At 42.7% G+C, this 21,688-nt stretch overlaps 1 protein-coding gene across 1 annotated transcript in view; it reads right to left on the bottom strand.

Annotated features, from left to right (window-relative positions):
* LOC145392974 (importin-4-like) overlaps positions 1 to 21,688 on the bottom strand; it is a 332,091-nt gene that overhangs the window by 200,268 nt on the left and 110,135 nt on the right. Inside the window, exons 6-7 of the mRNA XM_080267268.1 lie at positions 9,984 to 10,118; positions 9,569 to 9,811 (exon numbers count right to left, since the gene is read on the bottom strand). Of these exons, the coding sequence (XP_080123394.1) occupies positions 9,569 to 9,811; positions 9,984 to 10,118 (378 nt within the window). The remainder of the gene's footprint in view (positions 1 to 9,568; positions 9,812 to 9,983; positions 10,119 to 21,688) is intronic.

Genomic DNA, 21,688 nt, shown 5'->3' with positions numbered 1-21,688 from the left:
GGTGGCATTCAGTTCCACATTCTTTGTTCAATGTCGCTTCCCAACACATTTCGAACCGGCAGAGCATACAGTTATTTCTGCTCCTTACAGTTAAGTGTACATTTATTGCACATTCTTTTGTTCATTCATGTATGTGTGAAAGAGAGAGTATTGATACAAACAATAATGTATTCCATTAACCCCTTATGGCTGCTAGCCTTGAACAATGCTTTACTGTACCAGTGTCAGTAACGTTAAGTTAGGGAGAGCCATAAAAACTGTGAACAATTATGGGAAGGGAACCAAGGTCACTGGTATGTTTACAAAACTCTTCTCTACCATCCCAAACAGCTCGGCGGTCCTTTCATCCCAGATGTTTTCGCCGATATGTTTAAATGCTAAAGTAACATGCACCCTAACTTTATGTTTAAATTCTAATGTAACATGCCCCCTAATTTTCTTTCACGAATCATAACAAATCACAAAATGGGTTTAGGGAGGAGGGGAAAAAGCCAGGTGTACAAGACAAGTTTTTTCACATCTGTAAGAAAAAGAAACTGACTTTATAACTTTGAAAAAATGGTTTCAAGGTCTGCCACGGGAGCACACAAATTTCTGAACTCACGAACATTGAGTATTTGAGGGGGGTAAACATACGCTTTGCTGTAAGCAGTAAAAGCACCTTACCAAATCAGTTCATCCTGATAGTCTGTTATATTTTTCTTATTATTTCTGGGTTGTTAAATAAACATTTCTTGTTAAATCTTTCCCCGCTGTTTTTATCTGTTCTGGTGTGACGACTCTTTGATTCGTTAACGTAATGGCAGAAGACACTGTTCTAATCTAAGTGTTTAAACCTGGCCTAACCTAGCTTAACTGCCCCTAATAATGTAACCTAACCTAATCTTCAGTTAGGAAGTTGGGAAACAAAGTCCACATTTGAGTACGATGAGTTTCGTCCATTGTGCTGGAAACAATCGTAGGTACAGCTTTAGAACGAGACGATACTAACAGGGAGGAAATCTTTCAGTTAGAAAACGTGATTTACCGAACTGAATATAGTCTGAAAAAAACTGAAACAAGCTGGAGGAATATACATTGAACTGTAAAGGTCTTTCTGGTACTTAAGTGTACATTTACCGGTAAATAAATCAGTCTAACAGTACAGTACTTGTGTTTCCGCCGGATTAATCGTGCTTTCGGACTAATCAGGCACCCCTTAACACCATATAGCCCGGATAATCGGGCTATCTCTGTATATGTTAACCCCTTAGCCGTGGGGTGTAGCTTTTGTTACGCTCGGGAGCAAGGGATCATACCACAGGGCGTCACTTATGTGATTCTGTGTTATTTTGAATTCGCCCAGGCTTTCAAGTGGTGGCTTGTATCATCTATCAGTACTACCAGTGTCCAGCTATACTCAGTTCTGCTAATGTCACCTGTACTTCCATCCACTGTTGACAATTTAGCCATTTTTCTCCTGTCCTTGACTCCCCCCTTCCTTTATCCTCCCCTCCCACCTGACCAGCTGCGCCGCGCTACACAAATGCTGGACGGATTTTTCCACTCATTTTATCCATTGAAATGTGCCCTTTGCCCTTTTCTTATACAAAATATTATATAAAAGAAAGAGAAAAGGTAATTGATACTGCCATACATCTGGAATGGGCTAATTATCACCTAGCAACACCTCACGTGCACTCGTTCGCTAATCTTCCCTGTTTATTTCCCCTTGAAATATACTGTATGACCTGTCCTCATAATAAAAATATATGTAAGAAAGGAAGGGAGAAGCCTAAGTGATATTTACATTCACCTGGAACTACCTAATTTATTATGTATTGTCTAGATTTCCTGCCAATCATTTCATAGCGTATATATTAGCAGCTGTCACCACGCTTACATTGGCAGCCCTTCACTGCCCCTAAGCAACAGCATTCAGTTTACTGTCATCTTTCAAGGTGAAACCACGTCGGATTTGCGCCTGTCCAATTCCGCCGCTTTTTAGCCCCATGCAAAGGGCCCTGTGACCTCTACCCCTACTAAACCTCGTGTGGAAAGGGGTAAAAGGCTAAGTGGCTGCTGTGGAACGTGAACTGGCAAATTTATCAATGAAAATGATGGACAGTGACTACGATCTTTCTGGTGACTCTAAAACGTGCAAGTAGAAATGTAAATAATGTGTAAATGGCAAGTGAAAGCAATGAATGTAAATATAAATGAACAGTGGAAAATAGTTTTATAAGTTACTGCAAGTGACAGTGCATAACATAGTGTAAATAAAACAGAAATGTAAATAATGTAAAAAAAAATAGACATAATTAGAAATGTCAATGAGTTGTAATAAAAGAATATGAGTATATATACTAGGAGTAATGAAGGTGAAAGTTTCACTCTAGCATGTGTGAATACTGGGAAAATGAAAGTGAAAGTGACAGATTCGCTCTCTACGCTAGTATACAGGATGAGAAAGTGAATGCCTGGAGTGAAAATAAACTACTAGTACTGAAAGAAACTTATAGATAAATATTGTATATATAGATAAGTGTAATAAAGTACTAGGAATATAAAGTGTGTGTGTGTTTATAAATAATAAATGACAGCTCTGCCTCAGAATACCATCGGGGAACCAGCACGGGAGGAAACCTCGTATGCGCTCGTAATTTACATTGCTTTCACTTTTTTTTTTTTTTTTGAATATGGATTCCAAACTACTTGAAATTCATAGAATAGTGTTTGTAGTTATAATATCAGGCAGTGGTAACCATATTACGGGGTATCGGGAAGTGTATAGTGGAGACTTCGTTACCCAACTTCAGAAGTATCCACAAGTCCTACGGTAGACGACGAAGGCTCAACAAACATCCCAGGGGAAAGCTGAAGGTATGTGCCATACGCATATATAATTTTAATATTCTAGGGATAATAACTGATTTTTGGCAAATATTTTTAAAAAGTCAGTCGGAGCGCGAATATCCTCGCGGGACGGGCAAGGAGCGCAAAAACAACCCCACGGTGTAAGGGTTAAAAAAAAACGCGGATATCTGCTGCCCTCCCTTAAATCGCCCCTAGACCCCCCTTAACCCTTTGGCTGCAGCAGCTGTCATGACAATGTACTGACTATGCTCACTGCAGAGAAATAGGAAAAAAATTGTGTTTTCAACTTGTGTTTTAACCCACTTTTTGTTAATCGTGACAGCTAAAATTTTTGTCAGACAAATGTCAAACTTTCTACTATCGTCTACAACAAACTGCACGTCTGTAGGCACTCCAAGCACAGAGAACAACTTGAGAGAATACAAGGTGTGTTTTGTTTTCAACTCGTGTTTTAACCCACTTTTTGTTAATCCTGACAGCTAAAATTTTTGTCAGACAAATGTCAAACTTTCTACTATCGTCTACAACAAACTGCACGTCTGTAGGCACTCCAAGCACAGAGAACAACTTGAGAGAATACAAGGTGTGTTTTGTTTTCAACTCGTGTTTTAACCCACTTTTTGTTAATCCTGACAGCTAAAATTTTTGTCAGACAAATGTCAAACTTTCTACTATCGTCTACAACAAACTGCACGTCTGTAGGCACTCCAAGCACAGAGAACAACTTGAGAGAATACAAGGTGTGTTTTGTTTTCAACTCGTGTTTTAACCCACTTTTTGTTAATCTTGACAGCTAAAATTTTTGTCAGACAAATGTCAAACTTTCTACTATCGTCTACAACAAACTGCACGTCTGTAGGCACTCCAAGCACAGAGAACAACTTGAGAGAATACAACGTGTGTTTTTACTGTCTGATGCAAGAAATAGCCCAGGGAGGTGGAAAGTTCCACCATGCCACAAGATATTATCAATACAAAATGGGGTTACAGCCAAATTACCTCATCACAGTAATTGTAATAACAATAAAAATAAAACATTTCTGGCCAGTCTCCGATAATTTTGTTGCAATATTCCAGTGTTTATGTTAGACTTTAGCAAAACAATAACGATGTGAGGAAAATCATTACAAACTTTATCAAACTTCATGAATGACTTTTATTACCACTTACTTTTATAAAACTTATTGATATAATGTAATAAGTCATTTCATTGCATTGCTGCACAGTTTGCAACCGCAAAAATGTTTGCTAGCTAATGCACTTAGCATCATGACTTCTCTGATTATCGCAAAATTATCACTAAATCAATTAAATTATATCACAGTAATTCACAATATAAAATAACACTTTCAGCCACTCTGGTATGATTTCAGTACTATTTGAGTGCGTATTGCTTCATATTACTTATGAGGGAGAGAGGGGGGAGGGCAGCAAACCGGTTTAGACCAGCTCAAGAGAGAGAGAGAGAGAGAGAGAGAGAGAGAGAACGGCAAACCAGTTCAGATGAGCTCATTGAGAGTACATGGAAGAAAAAAAATGCTCCCAGCCTGCCCAAACTTTTCCCCTGATGAATTAATGGCATAAATAAATGAAGTTGCCAAAAGGAATAGTGTTATATTTGATACACTGGACACGTGTTCCCTACGTGACAGCAAGTGGGTTGGTGGAAGTTTAGTGCCCCTCCCCGGAAAACAACTAAAAATACGAACAAGAAGCCTCGGACAAGGACTGACCAAAAGATGATGACTAAGGACCAAACAAAGGACATGATACGGATCGCAACATGGAATGTACGGGGTGCAAATGATGAGGTGAAAAGAGAGAAATTGTCCAGGTGCTTGAGGGTGTGAAAGTGGATGTATGTGGATTAACTGAAACTAAACTGAGAGGTGAGAATATAAGAGAATGGGAGTATGGATGGGGTATATCTGAAGGAGTAGATGAGAATGAGAGGGCAAAAGAAGGAGTGTGTATTGTTGTGAGTAAAAGATGGAAGAAGAACATAAGAGAGTATGGATCAGTTGGCTCAAGGATTGTGTGGGTAAGACTGAAACTTGGACTACAAATGTGGGCGATTGTGTGCGAGTATGCACCAACGCAAGACTGTGCAGGCAGAGTGACAGAAGAGTTCTGGACAATTGTGGAAGTGTGCATGGAAAAGTTTGAAAGGAATGAGAGAGTGTTTTTGATTGGTGATATGAATGGTAAAGTAGGGAATGTGAAGGTGGATGGAGTAGTTGGTGAGTGGGGTGTGCCTACTGAGATAGATGAGAATGGCGTGCATTAGTGGACATTTGTGCCGGGAGAGGGTTGGTGACAGCTAATACCCTCTTCAGGCATAAGATGATCCACAGGTATACATGGCGAGTGATGAGAGGGGTGCATGGTTAATTGAATGGAAGGAAGGCAACGACTGATTATGTGTGTGTGGATGAAAGGATGCGAAGATGTGTAATAGATGCAAGAGCACATAGAGGTTGGTGGAGTGGACTTTCCGACCACCACTTGGTGGTGGTCAGAATCAAGGTCCAAGTAAAATGGAGAAATAGAAGAAGAGAAGGATGGGAGGACGGAAATGTAAGGTGAGTGGAAAGGTTACAAGAGGATGTGAAAAAGGTAGAATATAAGAGAGAAGTGGAGGAACGATTGGGTAAATACGAACTGGAGCAGATGGGGGACGTGGAAGGTGTGTGCAAGATATTCACAGAAGAAATATGTGCAGCATGTGATGTGGTGTGTGGGGTGAAGAGAAGACGGAGGGAGGTGGAAGGAACAGTGTGGTGGAATGAACAGGTGAGACAGGCTGTGGCACAAAAGAAGAAAGCATATAGTGAGTGTATATATATATATATATATATATATATATATATATATATATATATACAGTAATCCCTTTTAGATCAAATAATTCAGGTAATGGAGAGTGTTTTAGAAGGTATGATTACAGAAAGAGTGAATATTGATCAGATGCAGTTTGGGTTTAAGCCAGGTAGAGGGACCACTGATGACATATTCATTGTTCGACAGCTTCAGGAAAAATATATTGGTAGGAGAAGGGATCTTTATTTTGTTTTTGTTGATTTGGAAAAGGCCTTTGACAGAGTCCCTAAAGAGGTGGTGAAGTGGGCAATGAGAAAGCTTGGCTTGGAGGAGTGGCTGGTTAGGGTGGTTATGGCTATGTATGTGGGTGCTCACACCTAGGTAAGAGTGAATGGAGATTTGAGTGATGGGTTTTCCGTGAATGTTGGTGTGCATCAGGGGTCAGTTTTGAGTCCCATGTTGTTTATCATGGTACTTGAAGCCCTTTCACGTGACTTTAGAAATGGACTCCCGTGGGAGTTGTTGTATGCTGATGATTTGGTGTTGATTGCAGAAAACAAAAGGGAGGCGGAGGAAAGGTTTAGGAAGTGGAGAGATGGTATGGGGCACAAGGGCTTAGGGTAAATGCAGATAAAACAAAAGTGATGATATCTAGGGTTGGTGGCGGTACTGTCAAAGACGAGGGAGAGTGGCCATGTGCAGTTTGCCACAAGGGCGTGGGAAGTAATTCCATCTTGTGCGGTGTTTGTGATAAATGGGTGGATAAAGGATGTAGTGGTATCAGAGGTAGACTGCGAGATAATGCTGATTTTATGTGTACCGCGTGTCGGGGAGAGCAGGTGGAGATTGTCAGAATTGAACTTGCTGGTGAATCTCTTGAGTTTGTGGAAGAGTTTTGTTATTTGGGAGACATGTTGTGTGCTGGAGGTGGGGCTGGTGCTATCTCTGTGGCTAGGGTGAGAAGTGGTTGGAAGAAGTTCAGGGAGCTCTTGCCTCGCCTGACATTGAGAGGACTCTCCCTACGTGCTAAGGGGTCTTTGTATGCAGCATGTGTTAGGAGTGTAATGTTGTATGGTAGTGAGACCTGGGCAGTGATGGAGGAGGATATTCGACGGCTCAGACGTACAGAAATGACAATGATTAGGTGGATGTGCAGTGCGTCCATGAATCTAAGGTCTGGGGGGGCTGGGTTCACAATGGAAGAGTTGAAAGGTAGGATGGGACTGGAGTGTATTGGTGCTGTGATGAGGAGAGGTAGATTGAGATGGTTTGGACATGTGGAGAGGATGGGGGATGATAATTGGGTGAGGAAGGTGAGAAGTGTTAATATTGGGGGTGGGGTTAGGAGAAGTAGACTGAGAAACACATGGGACGAGGTCATTAAGTGTGACCTCAGGGTTAAGGGACTAAACAAGGAGGCTGCAATGGATCGTGCAGCATGGAGAGCCGCCACTAGGTGACCAAGGCCGATGCATGCAAGCATGTTGGAGCCTTTAAAAAACTAAACGAAAACAAAACGAAACGCCCACTATCTGGACTCCTCGCAACCTGGACATTTTGGGCCTGGGCCTTTGGACCCCCCCCCCCCCACCAAAAAAAAAAAAAAAAAAAAAAAAAAAAAGCATCTTTTTCAACTGTACTTTGAAATTGGCACGCAGCGCCGAACAGTTGTGTTTACACTTGCCCTTTGCTTCCCTCTCCCCAGTTACCACCTAATTACCATCCTGACTAGACGCTCATCGCAATGGATGCAGCACGTGCTCGTTTTTGTGAATAAACAGCGAATAAACCGCAACACCTCGCCACTAAACCACATGGGAATTTACAGTGTTGTGCAGCATTATGAAATTAGAATTCAGAGTGCAAAGATTAAGTACAGAGTGCAAACTGGCAGTTGAAACTGGCATGGTGCAACTAAGAACAGAATGTGCAGTGTTAAACAATTATAACTTGCAATGCAAAGGATTAAGTGCAGCACAACACTGGGTTACTGTACGTGCTTCAAGAGCATTTTCACCACTGCAAGAGCCTTAGAGGAGGCAGGTTAATCTTCGTAACGAATGGCCACGGATATGTTGTAAGTACCTTGTACACTGTTAAATATTTTCCCTACTCACTTCTAATTCCTCATTCTCTGGTTCCTTTTCCTTTACTTCATGCTTTCTGTCCCTTATTTGTGTGAACAGGGTCTTAAATAGGTACTATGCATGTCCGCTAGGAGTTATGAAGGTGGTTTTCTGAGTTAGGCTGGGTTAGGGTCCGTAAGTACCAGTCCAGGAGGCAGGGGCCCACTACCCGGACCGACCCACTTTCCGGATGTGCCTTTGGCTCTATTACATCAGATATTGGAGGGATTGCTGTGTGCTGCTTGCATTCCTCCACCTCTACAACGGGCACGTAGCACCCGTCTGGCAGCAAACTCTCATCCCTTTTCTGTCCAACTCTCTAATGCAAGAGTTAACTGTTACTCCCAGTCTTTCACTTATGCAACAGGTCAGCTCTGGAACTGTCTCCCTCTATCTGTATTTCCTGCTGCCTATGATCTCCAGTCTTTCAAACGCAGTGTGTCCAGGCATCTCAAAATGATCAGATCTTGAATTTGGCTCTCTATTGTATTTTGTTTTTCTCTTGGAGGGAACTGTTACTGCGGGCTCATGGCCTTTGGTTCCTTCTTCCTCGCATAAAAAAAATATATATACAAATATAGATATATATATATATATATATATATACAGTAAACCCTCTCTAATTCAAACCCAAATAATTCGGAAATCAGTTAATTCAAATATTTTTTTGACCCTCAAACAAATAATTTTAATCCATCCATCCATCCATCCATCATCCAATCCTGCATTCCCCCACGAGGAGCATAGGAGCCCGGGGCTAGGCAGTTGGTCCCGACATTTAAGATGAGAGTAACCAGCCTCACTCATCCCTGAGTGGCATTATATGAGCAATCAACCCCAACCATCCCTTGGATATAAACCTTCACCGGCTCAATCCGATTGGAGTGCAATAATTACCCACTAAACCACCAGGTGCCAAAATTTGGTTATATGGTTACCACCCAGCATTGTAAATGGTTTCCTGGTGCACAGGAAACTATTTGGCTTGTCACTTAGTGTTGAGTCACCCACAGGCTGAAGGAAGTGGAAAGAATGAAGGAAAGAAAGACAGAAGAGGGAGTGTAAAGTCACTCGTAGGCAGAAGTACAAGGAAAGAATGAAGGAAAGAAAGACAGAAGAGAATGGAAGGAAAGAAGGATGGAGAGGAAAGGGCAGACACCTGAGAGCAGCACTACATCGAGTGAGTGGATGGTGAGTGCCCCCACCAACCACAAATAATTTATGATAGAAATTCGAGACAAGTCCATAAAGGGTTCCAGTGATAAGTAGATGTGAACAGTTTTTGTAGTGATAAGTGTAGTAATAAATGTAATTTTTCAGAACTGTACAGTACCTTTGGTACAGCTGTGTGTACTGTACTCTGCTACTGTGTTGCAAGACTTCATTATCAAGGTCTGACACTTTTATTTATTGTATTGAGCACTCATTGAGTATAAAGTAATAATATACTGTACTGTTCAATGTTTTTGTGAAAAAAACATGTTTTAGTGAGTGTGGGTGTGATTTGGGGATAGAGTCAAGCATGTGCTCCAATAATTTGGATTTTTGGAAAATTCGACATAAGGTTCCCACCAATTAATCCGAATTATAGAGGGTTTACTGTAATATATATATACATATATATATATATATATATATATATACAGTATATAAAGGTGTGGATTAATGCAAAAAACTGCTCGGGATTTCCTTTTGTTGAAATAAAATTATCCAGCACTGTGGAAAATAAATAAGTGTCACTGAACAAGTGAAAGGGTTATAAGTACCTGGGGTGGGTTGCCACTCTTGAGTGCTGGTTCCACAAGACCCATCAGACAAGGGAGGAGCTTGTCTGGGGGCAGATGGAGTGCACAAGCATCCAATGTCTGGGCTGCTGCATGAACAGGACTCCCTCCTTCTCCTTCTTCACCTCCAAAAAATCCAAGACAATTTTCATCCTCACTCTCACTGCAGGCAACAGCGAACATTGCCGACACCAGAGGAACAACAAGTTTGTTCTTGAGTATATACTAGAATAGAAAGTTTCAGTTCATTAGCAAAATTAAAACAAATCAATGAAAATACTGCACAGGATCTTGTTTTAACAAAGAAATTAAAGTATGTCCTGATTAAAGCTATACAGTAACTTGTAAATAACTTTGTCGGTGTAAAACAGTACAGTAAGTGACTGGTGATGCTGACCTTCTTCTTGAGCCTGGTGATGTAACCAAGGAAGGTGATTGCCTTGACCCTGACAGCATCCCCAAGGTTTTTGTCACCGCTAATGTCCAGACACAGTTGGATAACTGGACGCAGGTGAGGCACCAGCAAGGCAACCTGTATAACAAATACCCTTTACCATCCCTACACATTTTTTACCAAGGGCATTATACTGTTGAAGAACAAAATCTTTATCTATTAGTACAACTAAATTTCATGGGCAAAAAGTTTAAGGCAGTGTCATACCGGGCACTTTCTCTCTAAAATTCTGAAGAATCACCACTACTAATGGCTGGTATCCCACAAGCAGCAAGCTTTGAAGCTCCCTTAGATGTCAAAAAAAAAAAAAAAAAAAAAAAAAAAAAAAAAGTTACTGCAATTACAATGAAGAACTACATTTACGAAACAAACAAGGCTATTCCTACTTCTTACCTCAAACTAACCAGAAAAAGAAAAAAAAAGATGTAAAAGGCAAAAACAATACAAACAATATAAAAAATGCTTAGTAAGCACAACTATGCCACACCCAAACCTGAAATTTGACTCTGACCTTTAATCAATCTGCACTAAAACTGCATCATTGATTAAAAAATACACGCAATTTAAGTGTCTAGTTTGATCAAAACTGAATCAGGTATTAATAAACCAAAATGTTAATATACATATAAGGAGGAGGCGGTAGTACTACTGCTACCAACACCAAATCATCAGCATACAACATCTCCCATGAAAGTCCATTTCTTAAGTCATGTGAGAGGGCTTCAAGTACCATGATAAACAACAAGGGGCTCAAAACTAACCCCTGATGCACACCAACATTCATGAAAAACTCATCACCCTAAACTCCATTCACCCTTACTTGGGTGTGAGCACCCACATACATGGCTATAACCATCCTAACCAGCCACTCCTCGATCCCAAACTTTCTCATTGCCCAAGTCACCGACTCCTTAGGAACTGTCAAAGGCCTTCTCCATATCAACAAAAACAAAGTACAGTTCCCTTTTCTTTCCTATTATTTTTCCTGAAGCTAGCAATGAATATGGCATCAGTGGTCCCATTGCCTGGCATAAACCCAAACAGCATTTCATCAATATTCACTATTCCTCAAATCATACCTTCTACAACTCTCTCCAATACCTTTATTATCTGGTCTAAAAGCTTTATATCTCTATAATTTCCTCTTTCCAAGGCATCATCCTTCCCCTTGTACACATTTACAGTTACACTCTTCAGCCAATCATCTGGGACAACACACTCATACATAATCGTATTTATCAAGTCAGTGACTAACCCACTCCTATTTCTCCTGAGGCTTTCAATATTTCAGCAGTCAACCCAGACACACCTGCTGCCTTCCCCACCTGCATCCTACCTATTGCCCTGCTCATAGTCACTGCATCAATCAAAGGCCAAGGGTCACACTGGATCTGCTAGCTCCAAACCTTCCCTGTCCCAGTCAAACTCTTCATTCAATAACCATCCACGTGCTGAATCAGTAACTCTCAAGTTTGCTCTTGAGGGCTCTGTATTATTCAGTAACACTTCTGTCAATGTCTCACTGTTCAGCCACCACTCTCCTCATCTCACTATGAAAGGCATCCCTTACTGCTTGGTTTTTCAACTTCCCTGTTTTCCTCCTAGGTGCATAGGTCCTCGTTTTCATCACACGCTCCTTAAGCGCCATGTCACATCAATAACTTGTGTTGCTGCACACACTCCTCGCTCCCTATAACTTAACATCCCTCACTAACCTTCTATCAGCCTCCCTGACCAAGAAAAGTTCTATCTGGCTGCTACTTCCCCCAGACTTGTAAGTAATCAACCAACTCTCTCTCTTCCTAAAATGTGTGTTGCACACAATCGTGTTCATTGCCTCCCCAAACTTAAATATCCTTTCCCCTCATTCCCCATTCCCTGCACCATATTCACAACCCCCATGTACTCCTCCATATCCTTGAGCTGCTTTACCTACATGACCATTCAAGTCCCTCCCAAAACTACAATCTCATAATCCCCCATACCACTAACTAAAAGTATTAAGTCATCCTGGAATCTATCCTTCTAAACCTCATTCAAGCCTGCCTGTGGAGAATACGCCAATATAAATGAAAACATTACCCAACCAAACAAAAAATTTCACTACTACTGTCCATACACTTACTCACAGTACGTTAATGACATATTCCACCTATTTCTCCTTAACCCCATAAACGCAGATCATCGCGTTTGCGACGCTTGCCAAAAAGGACATAACGGCGGAGCGTCGCGTTTGCGATTCGAGTTAATTTTGAATAAAGGCGGGCAAGGATGTTCCAGCTGGTATTGTCTATCAGGACCACCACCCTTTAGCTACAATTAGCATACTTTACCTTTATACTACTGACCTCCATTGTTGCCAAGTATCGCATTTTTCCCCCCTCTCCCCTCCCACCACAGTCCGGCCAGCCTGGCTGTGATACATGGCAGCGCTTTGACTGCTCAGAACTGTAAATCTGCGCTCTCCTCTCACAAGCAGTTTATGCTAATAGGAAACGGTTGTTTCCCCAGTTGTAACACTAGCTTTTTTTCGCACGGTTTGCCCCTGTTTAGCGTCAGTTTACCGCAGGCTTTCAAAGTGACATTATGGCAAGTCTAGCTCTTCCGAGTCAGTGCGAGCGGCCGACAGGAACGAGAATAAAGTGACGGGCATAAGGCAGAACAAAAAGCGCGCCGCGGTGACCTTTTGGGAAGTAATATGATTGAAAATAATGTAGTATACATGTTTTTAGCAGTGAAAATGGAAATGTTTGTTGAGTGACAGGAAGTTCGCCACCGCGCCGCGTGTCGGCCATACGCTCCGTTGATTTTAGCCTTATTTTCAGTGCTTATTGTACAAATACGGATTCCAAACTACCTGTGCGTTGTAGTATAAAGTTTACTGTGACAGAAAGAGGCTGTGGTAGAGGGGAAACTGGGTTGCTGGAGGTGTGAAAGTGAAGATTTGGTTACCCAACTTTGCAAGTCTGCACAAGTCCTTGGGTAGTCCACGAAGGCTCAACACCTGTCTCTGGAGAAAGCTGAATATAAGTACTATCTGCCATACCAAGTATAATGTTCTAGGGTTAATCTCTGATTTTTGGCTAATATTTTCCTACAGGTACTCAGACCGCAATACAACCCCGCCACCCAGGGGGGGTTGGCTGTTCATGTCCGCGCATTAGGGGTTAACCAACATACTCACATCATCATATCCATCTGCCCTACCCTGTCAAAATAACTTGTAATGACAATCCCTCACGGCAGTCATTCTGGCTGATCCACCCCTATATCTGACTTCTTGCACGCATCCAACATCCACACACCTCCTACTCAATGCCTCAACTACTTCCCCTGCTCTACCCTTCAAGACTTCCCACATTCCATGATGCCACTCTGATCCCCTTGGACGATTTAGTTTCCTCAGGTGTGTTTTGATTCCCTTCCTTTTTTTCATAATCAGTAAAAATGATGGGGAGAGACAGACCACAGGCCCCACCCACCCACACAGTCCCAAGTCTAGGCATGAGATCAGGGACCCTAAGCCCACCAGCTGTGACCTGTGGCTGTGGCCTCAGTGCACGCATCCACGACAGCCGGCACTGTAACTGTCCCGCCATTATACACCACTGATAGGGTAGCCTCCTGGGGCGCTACTCTCAGGTTCGGGCCTCTCTCTATTGGGCGGAAGCGGCAGCCTGGGAACTACAACTCCCTGTACCTCTAGCACAGATCCGAGCCCCATTCCATCCCCGTCCCAAAATCTATGTTAGTGGAGCCCTGATCATGCCTTCCCTCAAAAGGTCCACCAGTAGGTAGTGGGGACAAAGTTTTCTGGACATATGCCCTTACTAGAGTCAATGTAAGGCACATGCAGGGTAGTGCATAAGAAAGTTAGAGGAAAGTGTTGGGAAAAGTATGCTGGTCTAGTCTCCATGTTAGTGCCATAGTGAAAAGCTCAGCAAAGGGGATGGGCAAATATTCTGGTAGCTAGTGAAACACAAGCTCCATCTCTCCCTATCATCAGCATTCCCATTCCCCTTGGAAATACCACCCTGATTGGCTGGTGCTACAGCCTACTCTAACCTCTATTTCAGTTATTACTGAAGAAATCAAATGCTCTTACAGTTGCTTCTTCTTCTACATCATCATCATTCTATTTTTTCCCACCTGCAGGTGGGATGAGGTAGGGTCCAGAAAGTAAGGAGGGGGGGAGAGGAATGTAAAATGAAATGTCAAACATTCATTCAGTCACCATTCAGGTCCAAACAATCTAGCGAAAACTCATAGGCACAATTTCCACACGTAGCTTTATAGCTAAAAGCAAAAGCACTTACTCCTCTGTACATTATTCAACCAACCAGCTAAATCTCTCGTCTGTACTTTAGTCTCATCAAACTCTATACTTCCCTTTCTCACACATTTGTTAACCACATTCCTGGACAACCAAATTCCTCCCACCTTTAAACTCACACATTTATTAACTATATCCATCCACCTTCCAGGCCAAACACACTTCTTCCAACCTTTAAACTCACTCACACATTTATTAACCAAATCCATCCACCTTCTTGGACAACCACCCTTCCTCCCACCTTTAAACTTACTCATACAGTACATTCATTAACCACATCCATTCCCCACCTTGGCCAATCCCACTTCTGCCAACCTTTCTCTTCACTGGCACATTCTATTTTCATGTACTTGTTTATATCCAATACTTCTTATGGCCATTATGTACCATTAAAGCCAGCTCTCTTCAGACTCCCATAATTCACATCCTTCATGAACCACACTGTTTCTTATCCTATCCACTCTCTGAACTAACCACATGTTTTTCAACAACCCTGTCTCCACTTATATTATTAACGTAACTAGCTGCTTCCTAAAATTTTGAAACATACCGGTACTCTAGCATTTAGTTATTGTTTTTTGTAACAATTTTACATAACAGGTTTCACCCTGTTACGATACAGAGAAGTGTATGTGCATTATCGCTGACCAAAATGTTCTGGATACTCTGCCATCACTTCATAGGCTGATTGTAAATAAAATACAGCAAGTGGATGGTATCCATTAATTTTTTCTACACAACAAAGAACTGAAAGTACAAGTGGTTTTCAGGACTTGTGGTAGCTTCTCAAACCAAAGCCTATAACCACCAAGAACAAGAATAAACTGAACATATCCAGTTCACTGGGGTGCCTACCATCCCTCTCAATATAGCGGTAACTGAAAGTAACTACTACATAGTGGCACGCCAAACAACCTCTTACACAGCAAGAACTATTTGCTATGGTTGAGAACCATATAAACAAACTCTGTGTGTGTGTGTGTGTGTGTGTGTGTGTGTGTGTGTGTGTGTGTGTGTGTGTATTTACCTATTTGTAGTATACAGGAACTAAGCAATGCCCGTATTGTCCTGTCTCCATATCCACATTTATCAAGTCTACCTTTACACACATGAATGTTTTTCTCATGCACCACCTCTTTGTCTAAGTTGTTCCAAATATTTAAGAATATACCTAATTGTGATATACATGGAATGTACTATGCTCGTGGGTTTCCGTCGCTGTTTCTCAATAAGTCGAATTTAACTTTAAACTCGTTTAAGTTTTTAGACTGGACGATCTCTTTGTCCAGGCTATTCCATAAGTCTATACTTCTGTAAGGAAAGCTGTTCTGGTGTCAACATTTTTTTCCATATGAAGTTGTAGTATCACACATTTTACATAATAATTTTTAAAGCTGTTTAGTCATAATTAACAGTGTGTAATGAAGTGTGAATGATGAACAACCAAATATCATTTCGCTATTAGCTGTGGTATAGGAAGAAGGTGGATGGCAGACCACAAGGGGCCACCCTGTTTCAATTATAAAATGAAGGTTAGGAGAAGTGAAAAGATATCTGAATAAGTGCATAAGTGTAAAGTCCTGGGGAACCATTTATTATGTTGGTATATGTGAATGTACTTAATACCATTTTATAGAGGTGTATAATGTGCTAGTAGAGTTGTCATTTATCTCTACTTTTTGCATAAGCCCAGAGTATATGTAATGCTCGGCACCTCACTTTTTAGCTGACCTAAGCACCGCACCCTTGTCCGGCTCGGTGAGTGTACAGCGTCAGAGAGATCGCTTTACAGTTATAAAGGGAGGTGGTGTCGCTCCTACATATCTCTCGGGTCGCAGTTATATTATTCTGTACCCAATAAAGAGAGATTTAATCTGCTCATTTCTGTCACCCTACGCTACCACTTAATAACAGACCAGCTTCCACCTTCTCGTGGCAGAGGACCTTTGGTGGGAAGTGTCGGGCAGTGACGGCGAGTGGCTGATGTACTACAGACAGTGTCATCGATCCAACACGGTGGTCTAGTTATACTATACAGCAGAACACTTAATATGTAGTTAACTGCTACTCCATAACGGCTACATTAAATTGGTGGCCAGCAGTGCGACGATACATTTTATTGGTGCTAGCGGTGGCACGATATATGGTGCTAGCCGTGTACCGATACATTAAATTGGTGGCCAGCAGTGCGACGATACATTTTATTGGTGCTAGTGGTGGCACGATATATAGTGCTAGCCGTGTACCGATATATTAAATTGGTGCTCAGTGCTGGGATACGATACGTGCTAAAGGGATTTATGCTGTGAACCAGTAACCCTTGCAATCGCTCGTTCCTGAAGGTGAAACAGAAAATCTTACTCTACTATTGTAAGGGGACTAATTACTAGTGAGTTAAGTGGAGCAGATAAACTGGAGTGGTGAATATTAATTCCTCCCATTATTCTGCCAGTGCGAGATTCCTATCTTAAGCACAAACTGGCAGTTATCTCGCCCTGTGGTGTGCGAGATATCTCCATCTTCAAACGCAAACTGGCAAGAATCTCGCTCTCGTGTGTGAGAGGCGAGATAAGGAGAGTTCAAGCCAGTGCGGTGAGGAGTGGATCAACTAGCGAGCGACTTCTGGCAACTCCAGAGGCGCGGATGGCCGCGAGCCGAGGGAGAGCGAGAGGGGGCGTATGTGGTGCCACGATCGTATGTGGTGCGTCGAGTGGCGTCACTGCCTGGCGTGTTGCTAACTCCCACAGCGAGCGGGTGCTGCGTATGGTTGAAGGAGTCTGGTGGAGTGTGGAACGTGGAATGTGGATCATCATTCTGGACTTTCATATCTAGGTAGCGTCCATGCATTAAATCCACACACACACACACTTGAATCAACACAAGTTAGTTAGTTGATGAGTGGAAATAAAGGTTTCTCAGAATTCCCTTGAAATAAATATACTTTCTGTGTATTGTATATGTGTTCCATTCTCTGTCACTTACCATAACTATCCTTTTTATGTCAGTTTATCTTCCTGTAACTGGGAGGGGAATGTTACTGACAAGGTTAGATGGACACAGTGAAGTGGGGACGTAGAATAAGGGAAATAGGGATTAGCCAATCCCACTAGACTCAGAATTTTATGAGTGGGTTGATACATCAAATAAAAGTGCTCAGACATATTAAATGAGTGAAGGACATATTGAGGATCAAGGTGATGAGGATATTTCTGAAGGACAGGATGAGGATTTGAACATTTTACATTTGCGTTCTGGTCATACTTATTCAACAGTCCCAGAGCAATCAGTTAGATCCAAAATGGCCACTAGTCTTGCTAATGAGGGTAATCCTAGTGAGGAGACTGTGAAAGCTGAGACTACAACAGTACCTCTGGTCACTCAGGATATGCAAAATCCAGTCATTAATGATAGTACTACAACCACTCACATACCTGTGTATACTTCAGATATTTTTAGTACACCACAAGGTTCTGGACAGAATTTATTTTCTGTTCTTTCTTCAAATGCATGGGGTATAAACACAGATGGTATTGGCATGCAAACCCAGAATCCTAATCAATGGGGCATGAATACTAATATTGGCATGCAAATCCAGGCTCCTTGTCTAAATACCTGGGGCATGACTAACAATATGGGCGTGCAAGGTCAGACTAACCCTAATCCTTTGGGGCAGATACCTGTACCTAATCTGGCTACTGATATAGTACAGCAGCATCTTAACTGTACTGAAAGTCAGGCTTTGGCGAAGGCAGGCATATGCTATGCAGAAGCTAACAAAGCCTTGCAAACTTCAGGCTGGAGAGATACAGCTACTAGTTCTCGACAGCAAAGAACCAAGGCTGTTAAGCCAGAGGTGAAAAGATGGTGTGTCATACATGGGCATTGTCCTCATGAAGCGGACTGTTGCCACTTTGTCATTGAAAAGAGGAAGAAACTAGGGAACCCAGCTAGTTCGGGGGAAACTCAGGGCCGCGCGCAAAAGTAATTAAAATAGTACAATCCACCGATGCGTGTGTGGCAGCTATTACTAAAGTGGACTTATTATCTATTCCTTGGATCATAGGGAAGGGCCAAGTGTCCCTGATCGTGGATACAGGGGCATGTACAAACATTATTTCTAGTAAAGCGCTGGAAAGACTTAAAGGTGAATTGCCTCTAACAAACTGGACATTATCACCACCTGATGTAATGTTGACAGGTGTGACAGGGAGTAGAATGAAGATTGTAAGCCAGGTGCCGTTGACATTGAGGGCAGATAAACGATCTCAGTTACGTGCTACGTTTTATGTGGTTGAGGATTTTCCTCTGCCAGCTGATGGGCTGATAGGCTTTGAGACCATGGAGGAGTATGATATAGTAATACACCCTCAAAGACATTCCATTTCCTTTAACGGGAAAGAGTTTGTAGGCCTTAATCCCTCAGCAACACGAACTGGAACTGGCATCCAATCAGGAGCCGTCCAACCAGTTGTGACCCCGACAAGTGAAGCGTCAAGGGAGTCCCCGGATGCACACGAAGCGGAGGGTATGGACTGGAAGAAAGTCAGGGCTATAGTGAGTGGTAATCACCACTTACCCAGTCAAACTGTCTGTAAAATTCCTGTCCGAGTACCTGACGTCTCGGTGGGAACTGATGTAGCATGCTTAACTGAGACTGTAAAACATAAGGCATTGTCGCTGGAATCGACTCTGACTAGCATTGGCCAAGACCAGAAGACGCCCCTCTTCATCGCAAATATGAGTGGTGGCGCAGTTAAGCTCAGAGATGGTTGTTATATAGGCGACTTGATGTGCTATGGTGCCCCTATAAAGGAAGTCGACGACGTGCCAGTGATCTCTCCTGTAGTTACATCTCAAGCAACGACTCAGTCGGAACCCGTACGTCTGGCTAAGGAAAAAACAGCTGGAGCAATACGTGAAGGTCACGGATAATGTAGACCATAAAACACGACTCCTAGCCCTCCTTAGAGAATTTTCCGACGTAGTAGCACTTCCAGGAGAAGCGCTGGGTAGGACGGATAGGGTGAAGCATCATACTGGTTTGTGCCCCGGTACAAATCCAGTTTATGTGCCTGCATACCGTCTACCGCACAGCCAAAGGAAAGCAGTGGAATGCACCACTCTTTCTAGTGCCTAAGAAGGACGGTGGTGTGAGACCTGTTGTGGATTTTCAGCAAGTGAACAAGGTAACAGTACCGGATCGTTACCCGATTCCGCATCTGCGACTTACTTCAATCATTAGGTAAGGGAAATACTGTGTTTACTTGTCTGGATCTAGCGTCAGGGTATTGGCAGGTGGAGCTGACCGAAGAGTCGCGTCCCATTACTGCTTTTAGCACTCACCGTGGGCACTTTATTTCTCCGGATGCCTTTTGGACTGAGTAATGCTCCTTTAACATTTCAGTGGATGATAAACCAATTGTTTGGCGAGATGTTAGGGCAAGACGTCTTAGCGTATCTAGATGACCTATTTTCCTACACCACAGAACAAGGATCAGATAAGATTGTTCCTAGGCCTCACTGGCTTTTATAGGAGTTTTGTCCACAGGTATGCCATCATAGCATCACCTTTAACGACGCTACTTAAGAAGGACGCTGCATGGAAATGGAGACCCTCGGAAGAGAAAAGCTTCAACGAGCTCAAACAAGCCATGTCAGAAACACCCGTATTAGCGTTTCCTGATTATACTCAACCTTTCTATCTGTGCACGGACGCCTCAGGTCTGGGTCTGGGAGCGGTGTTACAGCAGAAGGATGAGCAAGGAAAGACACATACCATAGTGTATGCTAGTAGGGCATTAAGACCCCCAGAGAAGAACTATTCGACGATACATTTGGAGACATTAGCAGTCGTGTGGGCGTTAGGACATTTCCGGGATATTATTTTTGGCTACCGGATAATTGTTTAACTGACCATGCACCCATACGCGACTTGTTTTAAAGGAAAAAACTTGCACGGTAAGGTTGCGCGTTGGTTGGCAAGGTAATGGAGTTTGATCCAGAGGTCAGATATTGACCAGGCCGTCAAAATGTTGTGGCCGACGCGTTGAGTAGAAACATTGCTGCTACCATAGCCGAGGATGTTGCTCTTGCTGAGTATTCCTCAGACACGGTAAAAGCGGAACAACGTAATGATGCGATGTGGTCACAAGTCATCTATGCCTTGGAGTCTGGCGACGAGACTTGTCTACCTGAACTCCCAGTACCAATGACTCACTTCCATCTTCAACAGGGTCTTTTGTACAAGCAACCCCCAGGGAAGGACACTGCATATCAGTTGGTTGTTCCTGCTACCTTACAGCAAGCCGTGCTATAGTTAGTTCATGACGTACCTCAAGCGGGTCATCCCGGTCGCGATAGATGCATACGTGAGGCGAGAAAGAAATACTATTGGCCGACCATGAGGAAGGACATAGAAGCCCACGTCAGTCAATGTGTCAAATGCGCGGAAATACGAGGAACGAGGGGACTTCCGACTCCCATCTTAGAGTATCCTCTACCGGAAAAATCTTGGGATACAGTCTCCATTGATCTCTTAGCGTTGCCGAGAAGTCGTCAAGGTTCAAGTTATGTACTGGTGGCAGTGGACCATTTCTCACGATTCACTGTTTTAGCACCTTTACAGACGAAAACTTCAGAGGAGGTGGCGCACGCTTTTGTAACTTCAGTGATTTGTCCATACTCTACACCTAAGGTATTGCTCAGCGATAATGGCAGTGAATTTCGTAACCAGGTTTTACAGAAATCTGTCGTATGTATGGAGTAAAGCAAGTTTTTGTAACGCCTTACAGTCCTAAGAGCAATGGCCTGGTGGAGAGAACAAACAGGAAGATACTGGAAGTCTTGAGACCAGTAATAACCTCAAATCAGGAGGATAACTGGGAAGACTGGTTACCACGTAGCGGCGACCATCAACTCCTCAGAAAATTCATCAACTGGGAAGTCTCCTCATTATATCCTTTATGGAGAAGAGAAAGTGTTACCCTATGATTTGTTGGCTGGACCTCCTACTCCAGTAGACAACGAAGAAGACTACGCAACGGTACAGTTGTTGAAATTCCAATTTATACACAGTGAAGTACGGAAAAGATTAAAAGCCTTAAGAGCGGAGATGATGGCGAAACAACACAAAGGTAGTCAAGAAAAGACGTTACAGGCAGGCCAGAAGGTCATAATCCACAACCCTGAGAGAATTTCCAAGCTCAGACCTAAGTTCCGCGGACCATATACCGTTGTGGAACGAGTACGTGGAAATACTTATAGAATAAAGGATGAAGCTAATGGAACTCAGGAGGCAGTATATGCTGATAGGATC

Source organism: Coenobita brevimanus, chromosome 23 (genome assembly GCF_032717465.1).
Source record: "Coenobita brevimanus isolate Jiangsu-jjx chromosome 23, ASM3271746v2, whole genome shotgun sequence".
NCBI lineage: Eukaryota > Metazoa > Arthropoda > Malacostraca > Decapoda > Coenobitidae > Coenobita > Coenobita brevimanus.
The sequence above is the reverse complement of the archived record's forward strand: the minus strand, read 5'-3'. Positions and strand labels throughout refer to the sequence as shown.